The 18,523-nt window shown below is 42.2% G+C and overlaps 1 protein-coding gene across 5 annotated transcripts in view; it reads right to left on the bottom strand.

The window, feature by feature from the left end:
• The window catches only part of SEMA6A (semaphorin 6A), a 173,854-nt gene that overhangs the window by 78,504 nt on the left and 76,827 nt on the right, over positions 1-18,523 (bottom strand). For all 5 annotated transcript variants that reach the window (XM_033163593.1, XM_033163591.1, XM_033163594.1 and 2 more), the window contains exons 2-3: positions 5,650-5,785; positions 552-669 (exon numbers count right to left, since the gene is read on the bottom strand). In XM_033163593.1, coding sequence (XP_033019484.1) covers positions 552-669; positions 5,650-5,749 — 218 coding nt within the window. In that variant the 5' untranslated portion in view covers positions 5,750-5,785. The remainder of the gene's footprint in view (positions 1-551; positions 670-5,649; positions 5,786-18,523) is intronic.

Here is an 18,523-nt window from a genome sequence, read left to right on the forward strand (position 1 = left end):
CCTCAAGGGTTTGCCTACATGAATATCTGGTGCCAATGGGAAATTCTTCTTGTACAGTATCTATGCATGAGGTTGTGGTACATACAGTCATGGGGAAAAGAAAGTGCACCCTCTTTGAATTCTGTGGTTTTACATATCAGACAGAATAGTAATCATTTGACACAGTGTAATATGCCATTTGTTGTTGTTCATCTGAGGTTGTATTTACCTAATTTTAAGTCCTGATAAGGAACAGATGATTGTTATTATGTCCTGATATGTAAAACCAAAAAAGAGGGTGCGCTTCCTTTTTCCCATGACTGTATTACAGTCTGGGGTGAAACATCAGCAGGGAGAAATAGCTACAATGATTCCTGAGTTGGAGCTAAGCTTGCAAAAAACAAGGTTTGAAACTGATGTATGGGGTGATCCATTTGCAATGGACGATTCACACAATTGTGGAAGGCCCCATGTTCCCTTCTCATGTCACTCTCACTTTGAGCTATGAAATAAACCTAAAGGAAGAGTTCTGTGTTGAGAAGAGTTCGGAACAGAAAAGAACAATGACTGACCTAGCAGCAATGTAGAGGGTTCTGTCCATTATCATGAGCAACTGGACGTCCAGTTTGTGCCTCTGTGGGGCGTTATGTCCTGGCTTGTGACCCACAAACACCGGATACTGTTTTGTATCTGTAAGAAGCAGAGAGGAGTTGAAAGAAGAAAAAAAAGTCGAGAGACACTCAGTGAAAGCATGTAAACAGTCTATCCTCAACTGCAGGATCCAGAATACATGCCCCGATTTCTTTCTCTCGGCATATAGGGTTAATCATCCATGCAACAAATAGCCTTGCTCAACAGGATTGGCTTCTTCGTTGTCACAAAAGGGATGTTATACTCTTCACAATTTTAAAAATTGTGATTCCCCCCCCTCAAGAAGAGCATTTAATTGCTAGAAGTTAATAGGCAATCCAACATTTACACCTGGGTTTATATTCACTCTTTGCAGTTTTAAATAGCTGGATTCTGCCTGCCAAAGATGATCCGAAAGCATAACAATGTTTTATAGAAGGCCAGCAATTACAGCAGTAGCCATGCTGTCTAGTGATTATAACAAAGTACTGAAAGATACCAAACTGGCAGATCTACGGGCTGCCCACATGATGAGGGTAACATTCTAATTGTGCTTATTTTTAGGAACAGAGGGGAGCCATTAATTGAGCTTTGCATCTACAAAAGCATCTGCTTTTTATTTTCTTCGCAGACAGTCTTATGAGGTTGTTTATGGAAAGTAGATTGCATTCTCTTATTTTACCTAATTTTATTCTGAAGCATCAGAGATGGCGGCTTCAGAATGGACTAGCGAGACTTCTATGGGAAGGAGCCGACTTGAAAACCATAATACTCTAATCAACTGCTAATTTCGCACATCTTTCAGTGATTATACTGTAGAAAAAAATACAATCTTCTGGGGGGTGAGGGAGATGTACAAGCCACAGTGCGCTGCCGTGATGACTGCCACTAATCCGTAGTAGCAAATGCAGAGATAAATGAGGTCGGTGTGAGTGATGCGGTTCAGGGGACTGAGCAAACCCTCTAGCAATTTGGTAGCTCTTTGTTTAGTCAGTTTGTTTCTTGCCCTTGAAATATAAATTCTGCAGTACAGTACAGAAAGCACCCAGAGCTTCACAAATACATCCTATAGGTTGCCACTGGTCACAGTACCTTTAGCTCTGTTGAGTGCCTGCCCCAAGGCAGAGGGAAATGGGCCAGAGATTTGACTTAATTTAATGTTGTTTGGGACCTCACGGGGACCTCCTCCTCCTGTGTCCCAGAACTGGTTAGAAAGGCAGGGTCTCTTCCCTTAAGTTGCACTTTGCTTTGGAAGTGGATAAACCTCCCTTGCTTCTGAATGCCCATGCAGCTCAGCATGATGTTAAGCAAAATCCCTTCCATCCCACAAAGCAGTGCAGGATCAGCAGTGATCACACATTCTGGATGGTTACTAAGGCAGTCAAAATGTGTGGACCACTAATGATGATTGCGCAAGCAGGCAGACAATGGAAACTACCGGGGATAAAAAATGTAGTTGCATGCAAGTTAGAAAGAAGAATTAAACATTTAAATTACTATAACCTTTAAATTAATATATAACTTTGTTGTTATTTGATATATATATATATATTGTAGCTATATGTAAAGGGACAGCTGAGTAATGAGGAATTTGCTAAAAAAAAAAAGGATGTCAAATCTGTAAAATAAGCAGCATGCAAAAGGGGAAGAAATGGAAATATCTGAGAGAGAGCGGAAAGCCAGTTTTTGAAAAAAGGAGTATCAAATTAGTTTTAATTTGGCATTGATGTGTTATAAATTAAAAAAATAAAAATAAAAATTAATTGGCAAAAATTGTCAGGGATTCTCAAATTGTGTTATAAAGTCCCTTTACTGGGCTGGCGACCTCTTTACATGACTGAAGAGTTCCCTGTGTCCTCTGTCGCAAAAAAAGTATGCAGTGCAGGTACTTCACATGGAACCTAGTTTGTAATTTTTTTCCCCTTTTGTGGAGTCTACCTCCATGTGGATTGTCTGCCTGACATGTTATAACTGAGTGGATGGCTGTATGCATGCCCATTCCTATGCTATGAAATGTTTCAGGATGACTAGACAATATGACAAAAGAATTGTTATCTCCGATTCTAATTTGGGAAGTGGACCCTGTCAATTACACCATGAAAATGAAATTATATTGCAAACCTAAATATATCTTGCAGGAAATTAGCCACAGTGATTTTAATGGACTCTAGGACGAAGGTGTCAGCATTTTGGCCTATTGCCATAGCTAGATTATACCTCTAATCCACTTACCTATAATTTTGACAAACAGTGAAGGTAGAAACTCACTACACCCTAATTATCTTGAATGCTGAATCCATTGTTCAGTTACAGGGGTAGCATTGAGAGAAATTTATATTATCTGGCAGTTTGAGACACACCCAGATGGTACCAAAGGCTAAGTCTGATTGGTGCGTTTGATTGTTCCAAGGTAACCCAACAGGAGATTTAAAAACAGCTACATAAACATATACTGTAGTACAGAGATGTGAAACTGATGCTCAACAAGTATAACTCTAGAGTGGAAACTTAACTTCATGTGCAAATTATGCTGTTCTTGCATTTTGGCAAAAAAAAAAAGCCTAATTTTGGACCTCCTTGGCTTTAGACTGCAACTGTTTCTTCAGAACTGGTTGAGTGTACAGTTTGTATGTATGCAGCCAAGAAGAAACAAATATAGGCTTCCATGTTCCCAGTATTCTCCTTGTACCTTTTCTTCCATTAGTTTAGGTTTATCAAAGCAATGAAGACTTTTGGGGCCCCCATTCGTTATCCCATTTGGATGGAGCAAATATTGCTCGAATACTGCAAGTTATAGATTTGGTGATGTGGCTCAAAGCACTTCAGTACACAGTAGAATCTAAAACAGGGATTTATTTTTTTTACAATAACCACTTTTGACTGGCACTGTAAGATCATGGCCACTGGTCCCATCACCTCCTGGCAAATAGAAGGGGAAGAAATGGAGGCAGTGAGAGATTTCACTTTCTTGGGTTCCATGATCACTGCAGATGGTGACAGCAGTCACGAAATTAGAAGACGCCTGCTTCTTGGGAGAAAAGCAATGACAAACCTAGACAGCATCTTAAAAAGCAAAGACATCACCTTGCCGACAAAGGTCCGTATAGTTAAAGCTATGGTCTTCCCAGTAGTAATGTACGGAAGTGAGAGCTGGACCATCAAGAAGGCTGATCGCCGAAGAATTGATGCTTTTGAATTATGGTGCTGGAGGAGACTCTTGAGAGTCCCATGGACTGCAAGAAGATCAAACCTATCCATTCTCAAAGAAATCAGCCCTGAATGCTCACTAGAAGGACAGATCCTGAAGTTGAGGCTCCAGTACTTTGGCCACCTCATGAGAAGAGAAGACTCCCTAGAAAAGACCCTGATGTTGGGAAAGATGGAGGGCACAAGGAGAAGGGGACGACAGAGGAGGAGATGGTTGCACAGTGTTCTCGAAGCTACTAACATGAGTTTGGCCAAACTGCGAGAGGCAGTGAAGGATAGGCGTGCCTGGCGTGCTCTGGTCCATGGGGTCATGAAGAGTCGGACACGACTGAACGACTGAACAACAACAACGTACAGCCAGATATTGTGAAAGGTTTCCTCATTTACACATCTAAATCCTGATGGGCAAGAGAATATTATGCTAATCTGCTTCCAGGCAGGCTGCCACTAAGAGTTGGTCTAGAATGGAAACTATTTCTTTCTAAATTCTGTTTTACACTACAACTGCAAAAATGGAGTACACATGAGCGCGCGCACAGCAATTTAGCATATGCACCATCATTTCTGTGCTAAATGGTGTGTTTCCCCTGGAATTTGGTTATCTTGTCAAGGATTTGTCTGTGGTACATCTAATTTCTCATACTAAGATGTGGCTAATTCTGGTTTGAGCACCATTGAAAGGACGTTCATAGAAATAATATTTCACAGATTTTCAGTTGAGCCATTTCATGAAAAATGACATTTTTGTTATTGAAGGAGAGAGGTACTAGGTTGAAGAGGACAGTGGGTTGAGATATGACCAAAAGCAGGTGTGGGAACTCTCTCTTTTGCATTCAAAGACTATGACAAAGCAAGTTTTTGTTTACTGGTTTGTAGCAAAAGGATAGGGTTAGCATGCGGAATAGCATACCCTCCAACATTTCTCCAATGAAAATAGGGACATACTATTCAACAACAACAACAACAACAAGTCGTACCTTGGTAGTTGAATGGAATCCATTCCGGAAGTCCATTCGACTTCCAAAACGTTCGGAAACCAATGTGCAGCTTCTGATTGGCTGCAGGGAACTCCTGCAGTCAATTGGAAGCCACCCCGGACGTTTGGCTTCCGAAAATTGTTCGAAGACTAGAACACTCACTTCCGGGTTTCGATCGGGAGCTGATTTGTTTGGGAGCCAAGGCGTTTGAGATCCAAGGTACGACTGTGATAATAATAATGTTACTATTTGTACCCCACCATCTAACTGGGTTGCCCCAGCCACTCTGGGCGGCTTCCAACATATATACTGTATATTCTGGCGTATAAGACTACTTTTTAATCCAGGAAAATCTTCTCAAAAGTGAGGGGTCGTTTTATATGCCGGGTGGAGAATCTGCAGTCGAGTATATCTCAAACTCTATATTTTAACTGGAAAAGTTGGGGGTCGTCTTATACGCCCAGTTGTCTTATACGCCGGAAAATACGGTAACACAAAATAAAACAGTGAACATTAAAAAGCTTCCCTATACAGGGCTGCCTTCAGATGGCTCGGGGGTCAGATAACTCCATACCTGCCAACATTTCTCCGATGAAAATAGGGATGTCCTAAGGAAGAGTGGGACATTCTGGGAGCAAATTTAAAAAGCCTGGATGGCTTCTGTAAATCTGGGAATGTTGCTGGAAAATAAGGACACTTGGAGGCTCTGGGATAAAGGAAAGATAGGTCTAAGGAGATGCAGCAGGAAAACAAGAGCGTGGTACTCACAAATTTAAACCTCACTGACCAATAAACCATGACTTGAAACTTGGGGGACAAGAAATCTAAGCGCAGTTTCCCTGCCTTTCATACTCACAGTTGCCATGCGAAATACTGATTGGTTCAGGATCTTCTGGGAAATCAGCCCCAGCAAAGTGTAGCAGTGTGAAATATAGCAGCAAGGCTTCTGACCTCATAGTAGTTCAGCTGGGAGACTATATCTTCAATTCACCCTGTGAAAGACAAATGAGGGCATAAGAGCTTTCCATCAACTCGCATTTAGCCACTACAAACAAAAATAGGCCTTGGACAGCCTACAAGGAACAAAGGGGGCTCTCCTGCCCTTCAAGGCATCCACTATAAAATAATAAATATGTTCATTTCAGAAGAAGAAAACCACCCTGACAGCAGGCCTCATTGGGCTCTAACATATAGTGGCACCGACATCTTTTTTTTTTTTTAAGACTTGAAGATGCTGCAAGCTATCAGTGAGTACTTTCGCTTCTTCTCCTTGCTGCTGGTTTTTGCTCTGCTGAAAAAACAACACTTTTTGTCCTCCGACACCTCCCTAAGAACTGGGTTTTAATTATATTGGTTTTGATGACTTAAGTAATTAAACGATGAATACATCATTGAATTTGACTGAATAGTTATGACATTGACACTGACCTTTCCTCGTCATCCCCATTATACCCTTACAACAATCCTGTTAGGTAGGACGGACCGAGAGTGAGTGGCTGGCCCAAGGGACACCCAGTGAGCTTCATGGCCAAGTGGGAAATTGAACCATGCTCCTCCAACACTTTAACCACTACACAACCCTGGCTCTTGAGAGGAGGGGCAACATTTGACTTAAACCGCTGTGCCATTTCACTCTGCTAAGTAGGGTTCACACCATTTTATGGTGAATTTTAAAAACTTATTTCATCTTCTGTACAGTGGTGCCCCGCTAGACGAATGCCTCGCTAGACGAAAAACTCGCTAGACGAAGGCATTCGTCTAGCGGAAGGCTGCCCCGCTAGACGAAAAAGTCTATGGGGCTGCCTCGCAAGACGAAAATTTTTCGTCTTTTTTTGTTTGTTTTGCGGAGCGCGGTTGTCATTGCCGCTCCGCAAGACGAAAAACCCGCTAGACGAAAATTTTCGCAGAACGAATTATTTTCGTCTAGTGGGGCACCACTGTATCTGTTTTGAAACCTCACTGAACGCACAGCTTAGAAACTACGGCGTTAAGCAGCGTATAAAATGGGTCAAACAAACAAACAAAAATAAATGTTTCCCCATACAAACAAAAAAAGCTGTCTACACAGAAAACTAGATGGCAGGAGCTTAGATTATCTCCTGAAGGCACATACTACAGCAACACTGCTAAAGTTTAAACTGGGTCTGGGTCTGGGCAGGAAACCAACAGGGAACTCTTTATGTATGATGCACTGTGGTCCAACATGGAAGAAAGGTTGGAAATAAATGTAATGTGTAATAAATGCATTTTAGAAAGAGACTAAGCTTTGTTCCTTCCATGTGCAGGTCACATATACAACCCTGTGAGTGTGCAGTGTTACACAGCACTTAGATGAGACACATCTAAATCCACTGATCGCTGAACAAAGTTTTAGGCAAATGCTCCTTCTTCTAGGTAGGTATAAAATGGCTCAGCTCATAAATTAAAAACACTACACATTATTTAGGTTTATCAAGGGATTAAGGGACCTTCCAGGAGAATGATTCATAGTCACACGAGTTGTAAATCAAGAACAGCAACACGGGGAACAGGGCATGATGGAGCACAGTGAATGTGTCATGAGACTATACCATAAAAATATGAACTCATAAATTTAGATACTATAAAAACCAGTGCTCCAAATTGCAGTAAAACTCCCTAAAAGCAGTAACTTCACTCTCATCTCCCACCTGCTGGATTCTAGGCATGTATTCTTCTTTTTTCACTGTTAAATAATTTTAAAAAGCAGAAAACTTTTGATTCAGTGAAAGGGTGGGGTTCCCCCCCAACACAGCAAATATCCCATAATTCCCAGGCAAATTTCACAGAGGTGCTGCTGAACTACAGGATAAATCAGTGTAAAAGCAGGGATTTCTTTTCACCCTTTCCAGAATTTCAAACCTTTGATGCGGCCTGCCAAAGATTATCTTTTCAAACAAAGCTATTTTACTGTAGCCGGTCCATGATTTACGCAAAGACAGTCAAGCTTTGTAACCAAAGACGGCTTTTGAAAGTCCATTTGGCAAACAAAGTGCTAACTCGCCCTTTTGAAACACCATTTAATATTAGAGACCTATATGTCCTTTCCTCATGCCAAGAAAAGCATTAACAAGCCCTGAGTGTTTCATTTCAGAGTGTAATTTCACAATTGGTTCTTAATCATTTATCCAGTTGGAAACACTGTAGTAATTAATTTTGAGATCCAGATATATACTTTTAAAACAAAACATTACATTCTATTATAATCAAGGAGGTGGGAGAGCTGTTCCGTAGTATGCCACTGGGAACCTCAGGAAAAGGCAGGACAAATTACTGTGCTCGCTACGTGCTTACTTTTATTTGCACATACAGCTTTTAAAAAGTCTGATTTTATATGTTATCTCTGAAATTGAACATCAACTTCTGAGCCAATGAGCTGTGTCCAATGCTAGTCCTGCTCAGAGTAGACACTTTGAAATAAATAGACACGGCTAACTTAGGTCTATTACTTTCAATGGATCTACTCTGAGTAAACCTTATTTAACTTCAATCCAATAAACCTTGGTGTAAGCTACACGAGAATCAATGACACCCACACCAGCTAGTAGCACCAGGTATGAACATACAGAAGAAAAATGATACATAATGAGTTGAAAAAAAACGTTTAAAGTAACTTTTTCCTAAAAACAAACAAACAAACAACCAACCATCCCAAAGCCTTTCTTTTAGGAATCCTAGGTGCCAAAATCCCAAGGAAGCAGAAAGGACTATTTATGTATGCGACCACAGCTGTGCAGATGTTATTGGCCCAGAGATGGAAAGAAGATTAAGTCCCTACCAGAGAAGAATGGCAGATTAAGTTGACGGTTTATGCCGAAATGGCAAAAATGACCCGAAGAATCAGAAATCAGGAAGATTGTAATAAGGAATGGGGGAAATTTATAATTTATCTTAAAAACCAGTGTAAACAGCTAAAACTGTTAATAGGATTGGAATAACACTTGTAGTTTAATGGCGAATTTTGGACATAACAGAGATGTAAAAGATTTGGATTATCAAAAAAAGATGCAGGAGGAAATGATTAACAATAGGAACCACCAATAGGAGGAGGGAAGTCCAGGAGATTCTTTGGAATCTGTTATTATGTTGTATGTTGGATATGTGATTGTAAAACTTTAATCTGAAAACCAAATAAATAAATTTATATATATACAAAAGAAAATACAGAAGAAAAACTGCTGGGTTGTCACATTCTACACGAGAAAGCACACTTGTTTATAAACTTCTAAGCCCACTTTCTGCCAAATATCTACCTTAAGTAGCATACAAAATGAGAACAGACCACACAATACTTAGCAGGGAAAAATATTTAGCGCCTGTTGCTGATTTGGCTAGGGAGGGATAGGTACCTAGCATGCAGACCATTGTGGTGGACTCACACACTTCATGCATACATGCATGGTGGGTGTAGCATTGTAACAACAGACTCTACCCTGTGACCTATGTAAATTTTTTATCCTTCTCTAATAGAATCTAGAATTGTGAGATCATCTAGTCGAACCCAGATAATAACACTGGACCTCCAATGAAGCTGAATGCTGGGAGATTTAGGACAGATAAAAGGAAGTTATTCATGCAGCACATACAGTCATACCTCGGGTTACGTCCACTTCGGGATACATACTTTTCAGGTTACGTACTCCCGTAACCCGGAGGTGTTTCTCGGCGCAGGGGCGTTCTGCACAGTTCGCGCATGCACAAAGTGCAATTTTCGGGCTACATACTTTTCGGGTTACGAATGGCAACCCGGAACCAATTAAGTACGTAACCCGAGGTACCGCTGTAGTTAAAAGTATGGCACTTGCTCTGACACGAGGCAGTGACAGCCACCAATTTGGATGGCTTTAAAAGAGGATTATAAATATTCGCAGAGGCCGCAGCTATCAAGAGAGAGCTATATCTCTTCACTGTTAGAAGCAGTCTGCCTCTGAATAAAAGGTAAAGGAGACCCCTGGACAGTTAAGTCCAGTCCAAGGCAACTATGAGGTTGCGGCGCTCATCTCGCTTTCAGGCCGAGGGAGCCAGTGTTTGTCCACAGACAGCTTTCTGAGTCATGTGCCCAGAATGAATTAACCGCAACAGGACACCGTGATGAGTGCCAGAGTGTACAGAAAAACCTTTAACTTCCCACCACAGTGGTACCTATTTATTTGTGTTGGTATGCTTTCGAACTGATAGGTTGGCAGAAGCTGCAACAGAGCAATGGGAGCTCATCCCATTGCGGGGATTCGAACTGCCGACCTTCCAATTGGCAAGTCCAAGAGTCTCAATGGTTTAGACCACAGCGCCACCCAAATCCCAGCCTCTGAATACCAGTTATTGGGAACCGCTGGTGGGCAAAATGTTGTTGCACTTGGGTCCTGCTTGCACGCTTCCCACAGGTATCTGGTTGACCTCTGTGAGCACAGGATGCTGGACTAGATGGGCCATTGGCCTGATCCAAAAGGCTCCCCTTATGTAATTTAGCCGCACATGTTAAAATTGGGCTTTGAAGTGTCTGTAAATGCGCAGTAGGGTCCTCTAGTATTTCATCAAAGTTAAAATGTAACTGCACCGTATTAAACAAGTACAAAATAAAAAGGAAAAGCTGAAATGCATTTAAATAATAATGGTTCATTAAAACGAAGAGGAGCTGAAGATGGCATTTTTTTGGGGGGGGGGGAAACACCCAAGTTTTATTAAAAGTTTTCAACATAAAACACAATAAAAATCTCACTAATCTAGAAAAGAAAAATAGAAAAAAGCAAAAAGCAAAATGAAGCAAAGGAATGAAAGAAGAAGAGAAAGAAGGAAAGAAGGAAAAGAAATTATGGAACCCTCCATCCAAATTAAATCTTAACCCTTATTCCACACACAGAGAGTGAATCCTACCATCTCTCACCTAGAAGTTTCCCCCAGCCTTCCACCCTGGGATATACTCTCTACCCTGCTCCCCTCCGGGCCCTTTGAAGATGGAATTTTTAGATTTAAGTTTCATAATTGGTGTCAACCTTTTTCTTCAACCTCTGCGAATCCATTTCAGGATAATTCAATTAAGTACCAACCATTTCCCCTCAACCCCTAAGCACTTTGGACAAACCTGCAGCTATTCTAGAAATACAGAAGAACAGCAGCTTATCAAGGAGAAATGCATCAAGCTGTTGAGCTTTTTCACCCACAGGACTAGGCTGATCATTCAAACTGAGCATGACTCATGGCTCATGCTCTATAGCAGAAAAATAGATGCTTTATGCTGCTCCCTGTCACCACACCATCAACTACCTAACTGTGCGCGTTCTATGAGGAGAAGCTTTGAAACAGAGCTGATAAATCTTGGCCTCTCCACTTTAGGGATTTATAAAGAAAAACCAGTTGTGTGCGAGATATCCTGCTCCGTTCTTCTTGCTCAACTTTCTGCAGTTTTGTGCAAACATGTTGAAAAGGCAGCTTCCAACTAAAGTAATTACTTGCATTACATAGTGTGCTTAGTTTGCCCTTTCTCTTAGTATCGTTTAACTAAGAGCCATTTCACACATTATGTAGTTTCAGGTGTATATGTGTTTATACAGCGCCAAACCCAGATTTGCCACCAACTACAGACACTTCTCCGGAAGCCACAGCCAATCAAAGCTCCCTGAGGAGTATAACACTTGTGTCTGCAAACATGCTTCTTCCATTAATGTTTCTAGCTGTGCACCTAGGATGTTTTAAGTGTGCATTTAAAACTGTAAAGTGCGAAGGAGCTCTAGCAGGAATCTTTATGTAAGTGTGAGAAAAGGAAAACAGATCAAACTCTTCACAGTTTGCCAGCTGCCTTCAGCTTAGCGTAATTTCAGATACACCTGGGCCTACAGGGCTTGGGTGGCATTCCTGTAAAGTGAATAGAGAGCAGGTGTTTAGATGAAAAAAGCTCAATGGTAGAAGAGCCAGTGGCTCTCCAGGTGTTCAGACCATGGCCAATGGCAGGTATCCCCAAACTCAGCCCTTCAGATGTTTTGGGACTACAATTCCCATCATCCCAGGCCACTGGTCCTGTTAGCTAGGGATGATGGGAGTTGTAGTCCCAAAATATCTGGAGGACTGAGTTTGGGGATGCCTGGCCAACGGTAAACGATGATGGGAGTTTTAGTCCAGTAACATCTAAAGGGCCCCAGATTCCCTTCTAACTCTCTACTATTCTCTATAATAAGGCACTATTCTGTCATGTGACAAAGACGCATGAGAGCAGGAACAGCTGTTGATGCCTAACTGCTATAACTGTCGTTCTAAGATGTAACTGCCATTCTAGTCTGTAACTGTCTTTCAGTGCTGTGTGAGTTACGGTACTTATCGTGACTGTGGTGACTAGTTTCTCTCAAGAGTGTGTGCCAGTATAGAGAAGAGCCTGTATTCTATATGTGATCTATTTCTATGAAGAAGTTTATTTTAAGCTTAATAAAAGTTTTTTATTTGTTTCAATGAAAACTCTGCTTAAATAATTCCCGCTGCGTGTCACATTCTACTATTATCACAGTATTCTCTGAAAGCCGCAGGTGACCTAGGCCCATTCCACTGTTCCAGAACCATCTTGGTCATAGTCTCAGGAAACTGCAAAGTGACTTGCTAATGGAGTTCTGTACAAAAGAAATCCATTTCTGCTATATTCCCGACTCATCAGATTGCAGCAGCTTCCTACCGACTTTCTCTGAAAATAGGATCGACTGAAATGAAAGGACCGAACTTAAGACATATCCACCAATTCTAATGTGTCTACTCTGAGTAAAACATAATTGAATACCACCCTTTGGCTTGAATCCTGGAAGTGATATTTTGATGTAAAGTACAGGTGCTTTTCAGGAAAAGAGGGCAGAAGATGGGCATTTGGGCAAATCCTTGGGTTTTTGCATACATAGTTGAAACATACTGCATTCTGTAAATACAGTAAATTTTAATGCTTTTAATCTAGATTTGAAGTCACTCGTCAGCCCTATTCAAACATTTTACTCACAAATTCACAGTGTGTAAGCAACTATAGTGGTACTTTTAGAGTTGCGGGCACGATCCGTTCCGGGGTGCCATTCGCACCCCGAAAAGTCCGCAACGAGAGTGGCGCTTCTGCGCAAGCGCGGAGTGTGATAGACTTTCGGGTTTGTCGCGTTCGCAAGCCGAAAAGTTGCAACATGAACCTAACGCAACACGAGGTATGACTGTACACACTTCCAACATCACATGTGCCAATTAGCCTCTCTCCTGGTCCGCATGCATACACCAAGACCACATGTAGGGAATGGGTCTTTGCATGTGAGCTCACTCTCTGCAGATGTTTGCACTGTAAATGGTTGGGACTTACAAGCGTAATAAAGCTAGTTTCTAATGAAATGCATGCACACCTGTCGGAGCATAACTAGCCAGATGGTAACGCCCAGCCAACAGAAGTAAACTCTGGTAAAGATCAAAAGTATTATTCAAGGTTGTTATAATTCCTTTGGAAAATATGAATCTATCAGTTGGTACAAGACAGCTACTCTTCTAAAAACAAACAAACAAAAAACTTTTGCATATTTTTCTTTAGGAATTGAGAAAAAAATAATTTGGAATTTTTTTAAAAAAGAAAAACAACCTGAAAGCGGTTTTAGGCACTTGAGAGAATTTCTATACAGTACTGCAATCCTATACATGTCTACTCAAAAAAATAATTACCATTGACTTTTGTGGGGCTTAAGTGAGCAGAGGATTGCGCAACACAACGCTATGCATTAACCCACAATGAAGTTCCAATATGTTCAATCCAAGGTATGTAGACGATTGTGTTTTAAGAGGGTTTAGGATTGCAGTTTTTATTAGGTTTAAGAACTGGGCTAGACAGCTTTCTGGTAGTTTCTGTGTTCTTCCTTTCATGTATTTAAAAATTATTAGCGTTTATAAAGAAATTCTCTATTTTCTTGACAGTCTAGAATTGTTATAAATAAAACATTGTGTGTGTTTATACTGAGGGTTCCTTGTGACGTGAAGAGAGTTTAAGTAAGAACACCGAGTTGGCTTGTTGGACCATATCAAAGCTGCATCTAGTCCAGAATTCACTCTAGCTGTGAGCAGCTTAATGACAACTGCAGCAGCAAAGCAAAGCAGGACTCCTATAACTGGTTTCTAGAATCTGGATCAAAGGCATACTGTCCTGAATATGGCTATTCCATATTTCACCCACGACAGTCAAAAGTTACTGACAAGAGTTACTGTCCACATGTTGGTCTAATCATTTTTCAAATAGGGCTTTCTAAGCTAGTGACCACCACCACATCGTATAGCAACAAACTGTGCACGTTAATTATGCGTTGAATGAAGAATACGCCCTTTCGTTTGGAATCTATTGTAAATCAGTTTCATTGGATAGCCTCTAGCGTTTTGCAAGATAATAGTTTCTACGGATTGCACCAACCCAGTCATAATTTTATAACACTTCTCTTAAAAAATAAATAGGAGGCTTTCCCTCCATAAATGTATTTTTCCACCATGGAGAAATGGTTTTCGGCGCGGAGACTGTAAAAAAATCTTATCCAGCTGTCGAAGATGGACCGTGGGCCAACACATCCATCTGGATCAAATGGTGATTCAGTGCTCCTCTTTGCAAAAGGGAACACTTAGACAGGTGCAAAGACAGATGCATACTTATCACTGCCAAAACACTCCCATCCCATGCATGGTGCCATGGAATGTTGTACACAAGGCTCCAGAAGCATGAGAACCAACACAAAATGTAAGGGCTTTCTAGGTAAGCACACTTGGGAACTGATTCCCTAGATCGGTCCAAACGCTTCCCACTGAACGCCTCCAATGGATTCCCCCCCCCAAGTCCTACACCCCCTGTTCTTCCTACAATTTGACGGGAAGCATTACAGCTTTAGTGTAAATATTGGATACAGTTAGCGATGTAGTACTTTTGTTGAATATGAAAATCAAACACCTCCTTTAAATCAAGTGTTCCATTAAACAATGGCTGAACTGGGACATCATGATAAACAATGGCTTAATGATAAGATTCGAGTTTGTAGAAGAATGTTAAAGTGAGGTTAAAATAAATTTATAAATTTTCCAATAGCGCCTTAGAGACCAACCAGGGCTGTCTTGTCATAGGGGCTGGGTGGCGCGGCGCACCAGGGCGCCAGGCCCCCCAGGGGCGCCCCCGCGAGCCCACCGGCATACCGGCTGCCCCCTCCCCAACCTGTGCCCGCCCCCACGGGTGGGCGGGCGGGCGCTCGCGTGCCGGTGGGTGAGCTGCAAGCCGGCCGCCCTCCGGAGCCCCAGCTGGAGCGCTGGGAAGGGTGCGCAAAGCCCCGCGCCACTCCATCGCCATGCCCCACATCCCCCGCTCGCCCACCTCCCTCCCGCGCTGGCCGCCCCTCGGGGCATGAGGGGCGTGGCGCTGGAGCAGCGCGGGGCTTTGCACACCCTTCCCAGAGCTCCAGCTGGGGCTCCGGAGGGCGGCCGGCTTGCAGCGCCATGCCCCTCATCCCCCGCTCCCCCACCTCCCATCCCGAGGGGTGGCCAGCGCTGGAGGGAGGTGGGCGGAGAGGCGGCCCACCGGGGGCGCCGAGGGATTGTCGCACCACGGTGGCCGATCCCTTTAAGACGGCCCTGAGACCAACTAAGTTTTTTCTGGGTATAAGCTTTCGTGTGCATGCACACTTATTCAGATACACACAAAAGCTTATACCCAGAGCCAACTTGGCTGGTCTCTAAGGTGCTACGGACAATTTTTAAATATCTAAGGTATGTCTCTGATATAAGAGCACAGCCAATAGTTGTAATTGACAAAAGCATACACTTACAGCAGCTTCTAAGGCACACAGAAGACAAACACACACAAACTTCTAGCATCTAGGTAGCTGGCAGTAACTTCCAAAGGTTTGTGCCTGGCAAAGCAGTTGAAGCAACAGTGGGACCAAACACCCCTCGCCTGACAAAGTGTGCACACACAACCAGAGACTTCTTCTACACTGAAGTTGCCACTGTGCTTGCCTCTTTAAAACCCTCTTGGTAGTAGGAGAAAGTGGGGATTCAGCTGCCCCCCCAGCCTTAACAGCTTCTCCCTGACACATCTTGCCCTCCACTCGTGTCTCTTGACTGCTCAGACCCTTCCCCTTTGTCCAACCCGGGCTGCTGCCCCTTGGGTGGCACAAAACCCCATAAATCACTGGCCCCCTCTCCTGGGTCAGCCTCTGGCGCCCCTGCCTCCACTGCACTCTCGTTACAGCCCTGCCGATATCTGACTTCTAAAAACCATACCTATCTCAACAAAACAGAAACGCGTTAGCAGCTCTGGTTTTCTACCACCTGTTACCTGGGGTTTAGGGGTGAAGGAGATGTTGCCATGAATGTCCATGGGCACAGAAGGAACCCATGGTGCTTGGAAGCTAGTTTACTGAATCTGTTGCAAATACAGTGGTACCCCGTGTTACGTACGCGATCCGTTCCGGGTCGCGCCACGTAACCCAGGCGTACGTAACATGAACGAACAAAAAAGAAAAAGAAAAAAACCCGGAAGTTCATGGGTTTTTGCGCTTCTGTGCATGCATGAAGTGCGCAGAACGCTTCTGCGAACCTGCGCATCACGCGCGCTCCGTGGAGGACTTCGGGTCGCAGAGGTCCGTAACTCGAACGTACGCAAAACGGAGCGTATGCAACATGAGGTATCACTGTAGTAGTTACACTATGCCAAATACGGTGTATAGAAACTTCCAGAAAGCAAATCATCTCAGCCATGACTCTTATTGGATGGTTTTCTTGTTTCAAGTATCTTGAGCTGAATATTCAACGTCAAGAATAGATAAAAATCAGATGGGACCATAGGGAATTTATGGACTGAACTTTCATTTAAAAAAAAAAATCAGAGCAGCTCCTGATAGTGGGTGCAAATTATGTGAAGACTATAGTACTGGGATAGGAGATTTAGGTATTTCTCCTCACGCCATTTCCCCTATAAATATTATCCCACCAGCAAAAGCTATTTGCCCATGAGGGAGAAACACAGGGGTTCATATAGCTAATTCACACCTGAGAGGATTGTGACTCAAGAAGTGATGGAGAGGGAAGGGTTAAACCCTTCCTTCCGCACCACTGTGGCTCCAAGGTGATTCAGGGTGCCCTCTTAGTTACTTATAATTTAACATACACATGGGAAATCCAATCATGGATTTCCCATCATCTTGTCTAATTGAGCTCAAAGACCTATAACAGTTCCTCTAATATTTATATCTCTTTAATCACACAGAATACGGATTAATCATTGCCTGCATATGTAGCCATATGTAAAGGAGAAGAGAGGTTTTGTTATAGTCTTACAATATTTTAGGAGGGTTAGTAGATAGTATGGTTCCTGCTGATCCTCTTCTTATTTTAATTCCTTGTTCCAGGAATCAAATATGCAAGATATGTGGTATGCCTAATGGTTTCTTTGAACAAATATAGTTTCAAGCAGGAAATGTAAAGGCTGACAGAGATTCCTGCCCTGCACCTTTTGACAATTGATGTCAAAATGTAACTCAAAGCAAAAAAATATTGCTGCACATATTTCTCCCATCAATATTCTAAGAAATGGGTGATCTGAAGTTTCAGATACTGTGCAAAAATACTCTTCCTCAGGTATTCCCTTTACAATATTCCCTTTACAATATCAGCTGGTAGAAGGGCAAAGAGCACATTTTCCTGTTAGCATTGCCCCTATATTTCTATACAATACAGCTGAAGCCAAGAAGGTTCTTGCATCCCATTTACAATAAAGGTTGCAGTCAGAATCAATAGTCCAGAGTTCTTAGCTCCCTGAGTTCTATCTTCTACCCGACAGTGCCATTTCTTAACATGTTTCAGTTACTAAGACAGTGTCACATAGGCCAATGCAAACACTGCATTCAACCATTCCTCATGTTTTTCAGTGTCCTCCTATTGACATTATCGAGAGTGCTATGAAATACAATTTCCTTGCTAAATTTTGCTTGCTGATAAGACACACATTGTCTTTGTTCCTCAGCAGGACGCATGAGGTTGGCAATCTGTTTTTGTGCATCAGTCATGCATGTAGCCCAACCCAAAGCAGGTACTACTTTATATTAGATTTAGTTCCTGTGTCAACAATGCAAATATGGGAAGTTGAAAGTTCTTACTATAAATGTGTCATAGTACCAGTAAATCCCTAGTCATCTTTAGACTCATTTTTTTGTGGGAAATGTGCATTATTATTATTTTGCTGGGAAGCAGAATCTTTAATTTGTCCCTTAAGTCATTTCCATTATTATCTGACACATATTCTAAATAAAGCAAAATATATCCTAGCATAGTATGTCCCTCAGGAACAGCTGGCATCTTTAGTGAGCAATGCATGGCAACGGTGAAATGAGTAAACAATGCTGAATCCAATTAAAAATCATGACAAAAGATTCTTAACCTAGATCAACCAAAACCCCTCATTTTGTGTGGAGAGCAGGTCCTGTTTGTTTGCATATGTATGCTGCAACTGGACTTTGGACGTACCTATTAAAAGGCACAAAGAAGGTTGGAATGGTAGACTCAGAAAAAACATGAACGGCTCTACAGGGACCTGGTCACTAGAGCACTCTCGTAATTCCACATAGTTCCAGATGTATCAGATGCTCTAGTCTGCCAACCAAGCAGTTCTTAGTAGCTTTATCTCATTACTGGTCAGACTCAACAATAATTTGATTTATTTGCATGTGATCTCATGACTGGTGTTTCCGGTTAGG

The sequence above is a fragment of the Lacerta agilis genome, chromosome 11 (assembly GCF_009819535.1).
Source record: "Lacerta agilis isolate rLacAgi1 chromosome 11, rLacAgi1.pri, whole genome shotgun sequence".
NCBI classification, from domain to species: Eukaryota; Metazoa; Chordata; class Lepidosauria; order Squamata; family Lacertidae; genus Lacerta; species Lacerta agilis.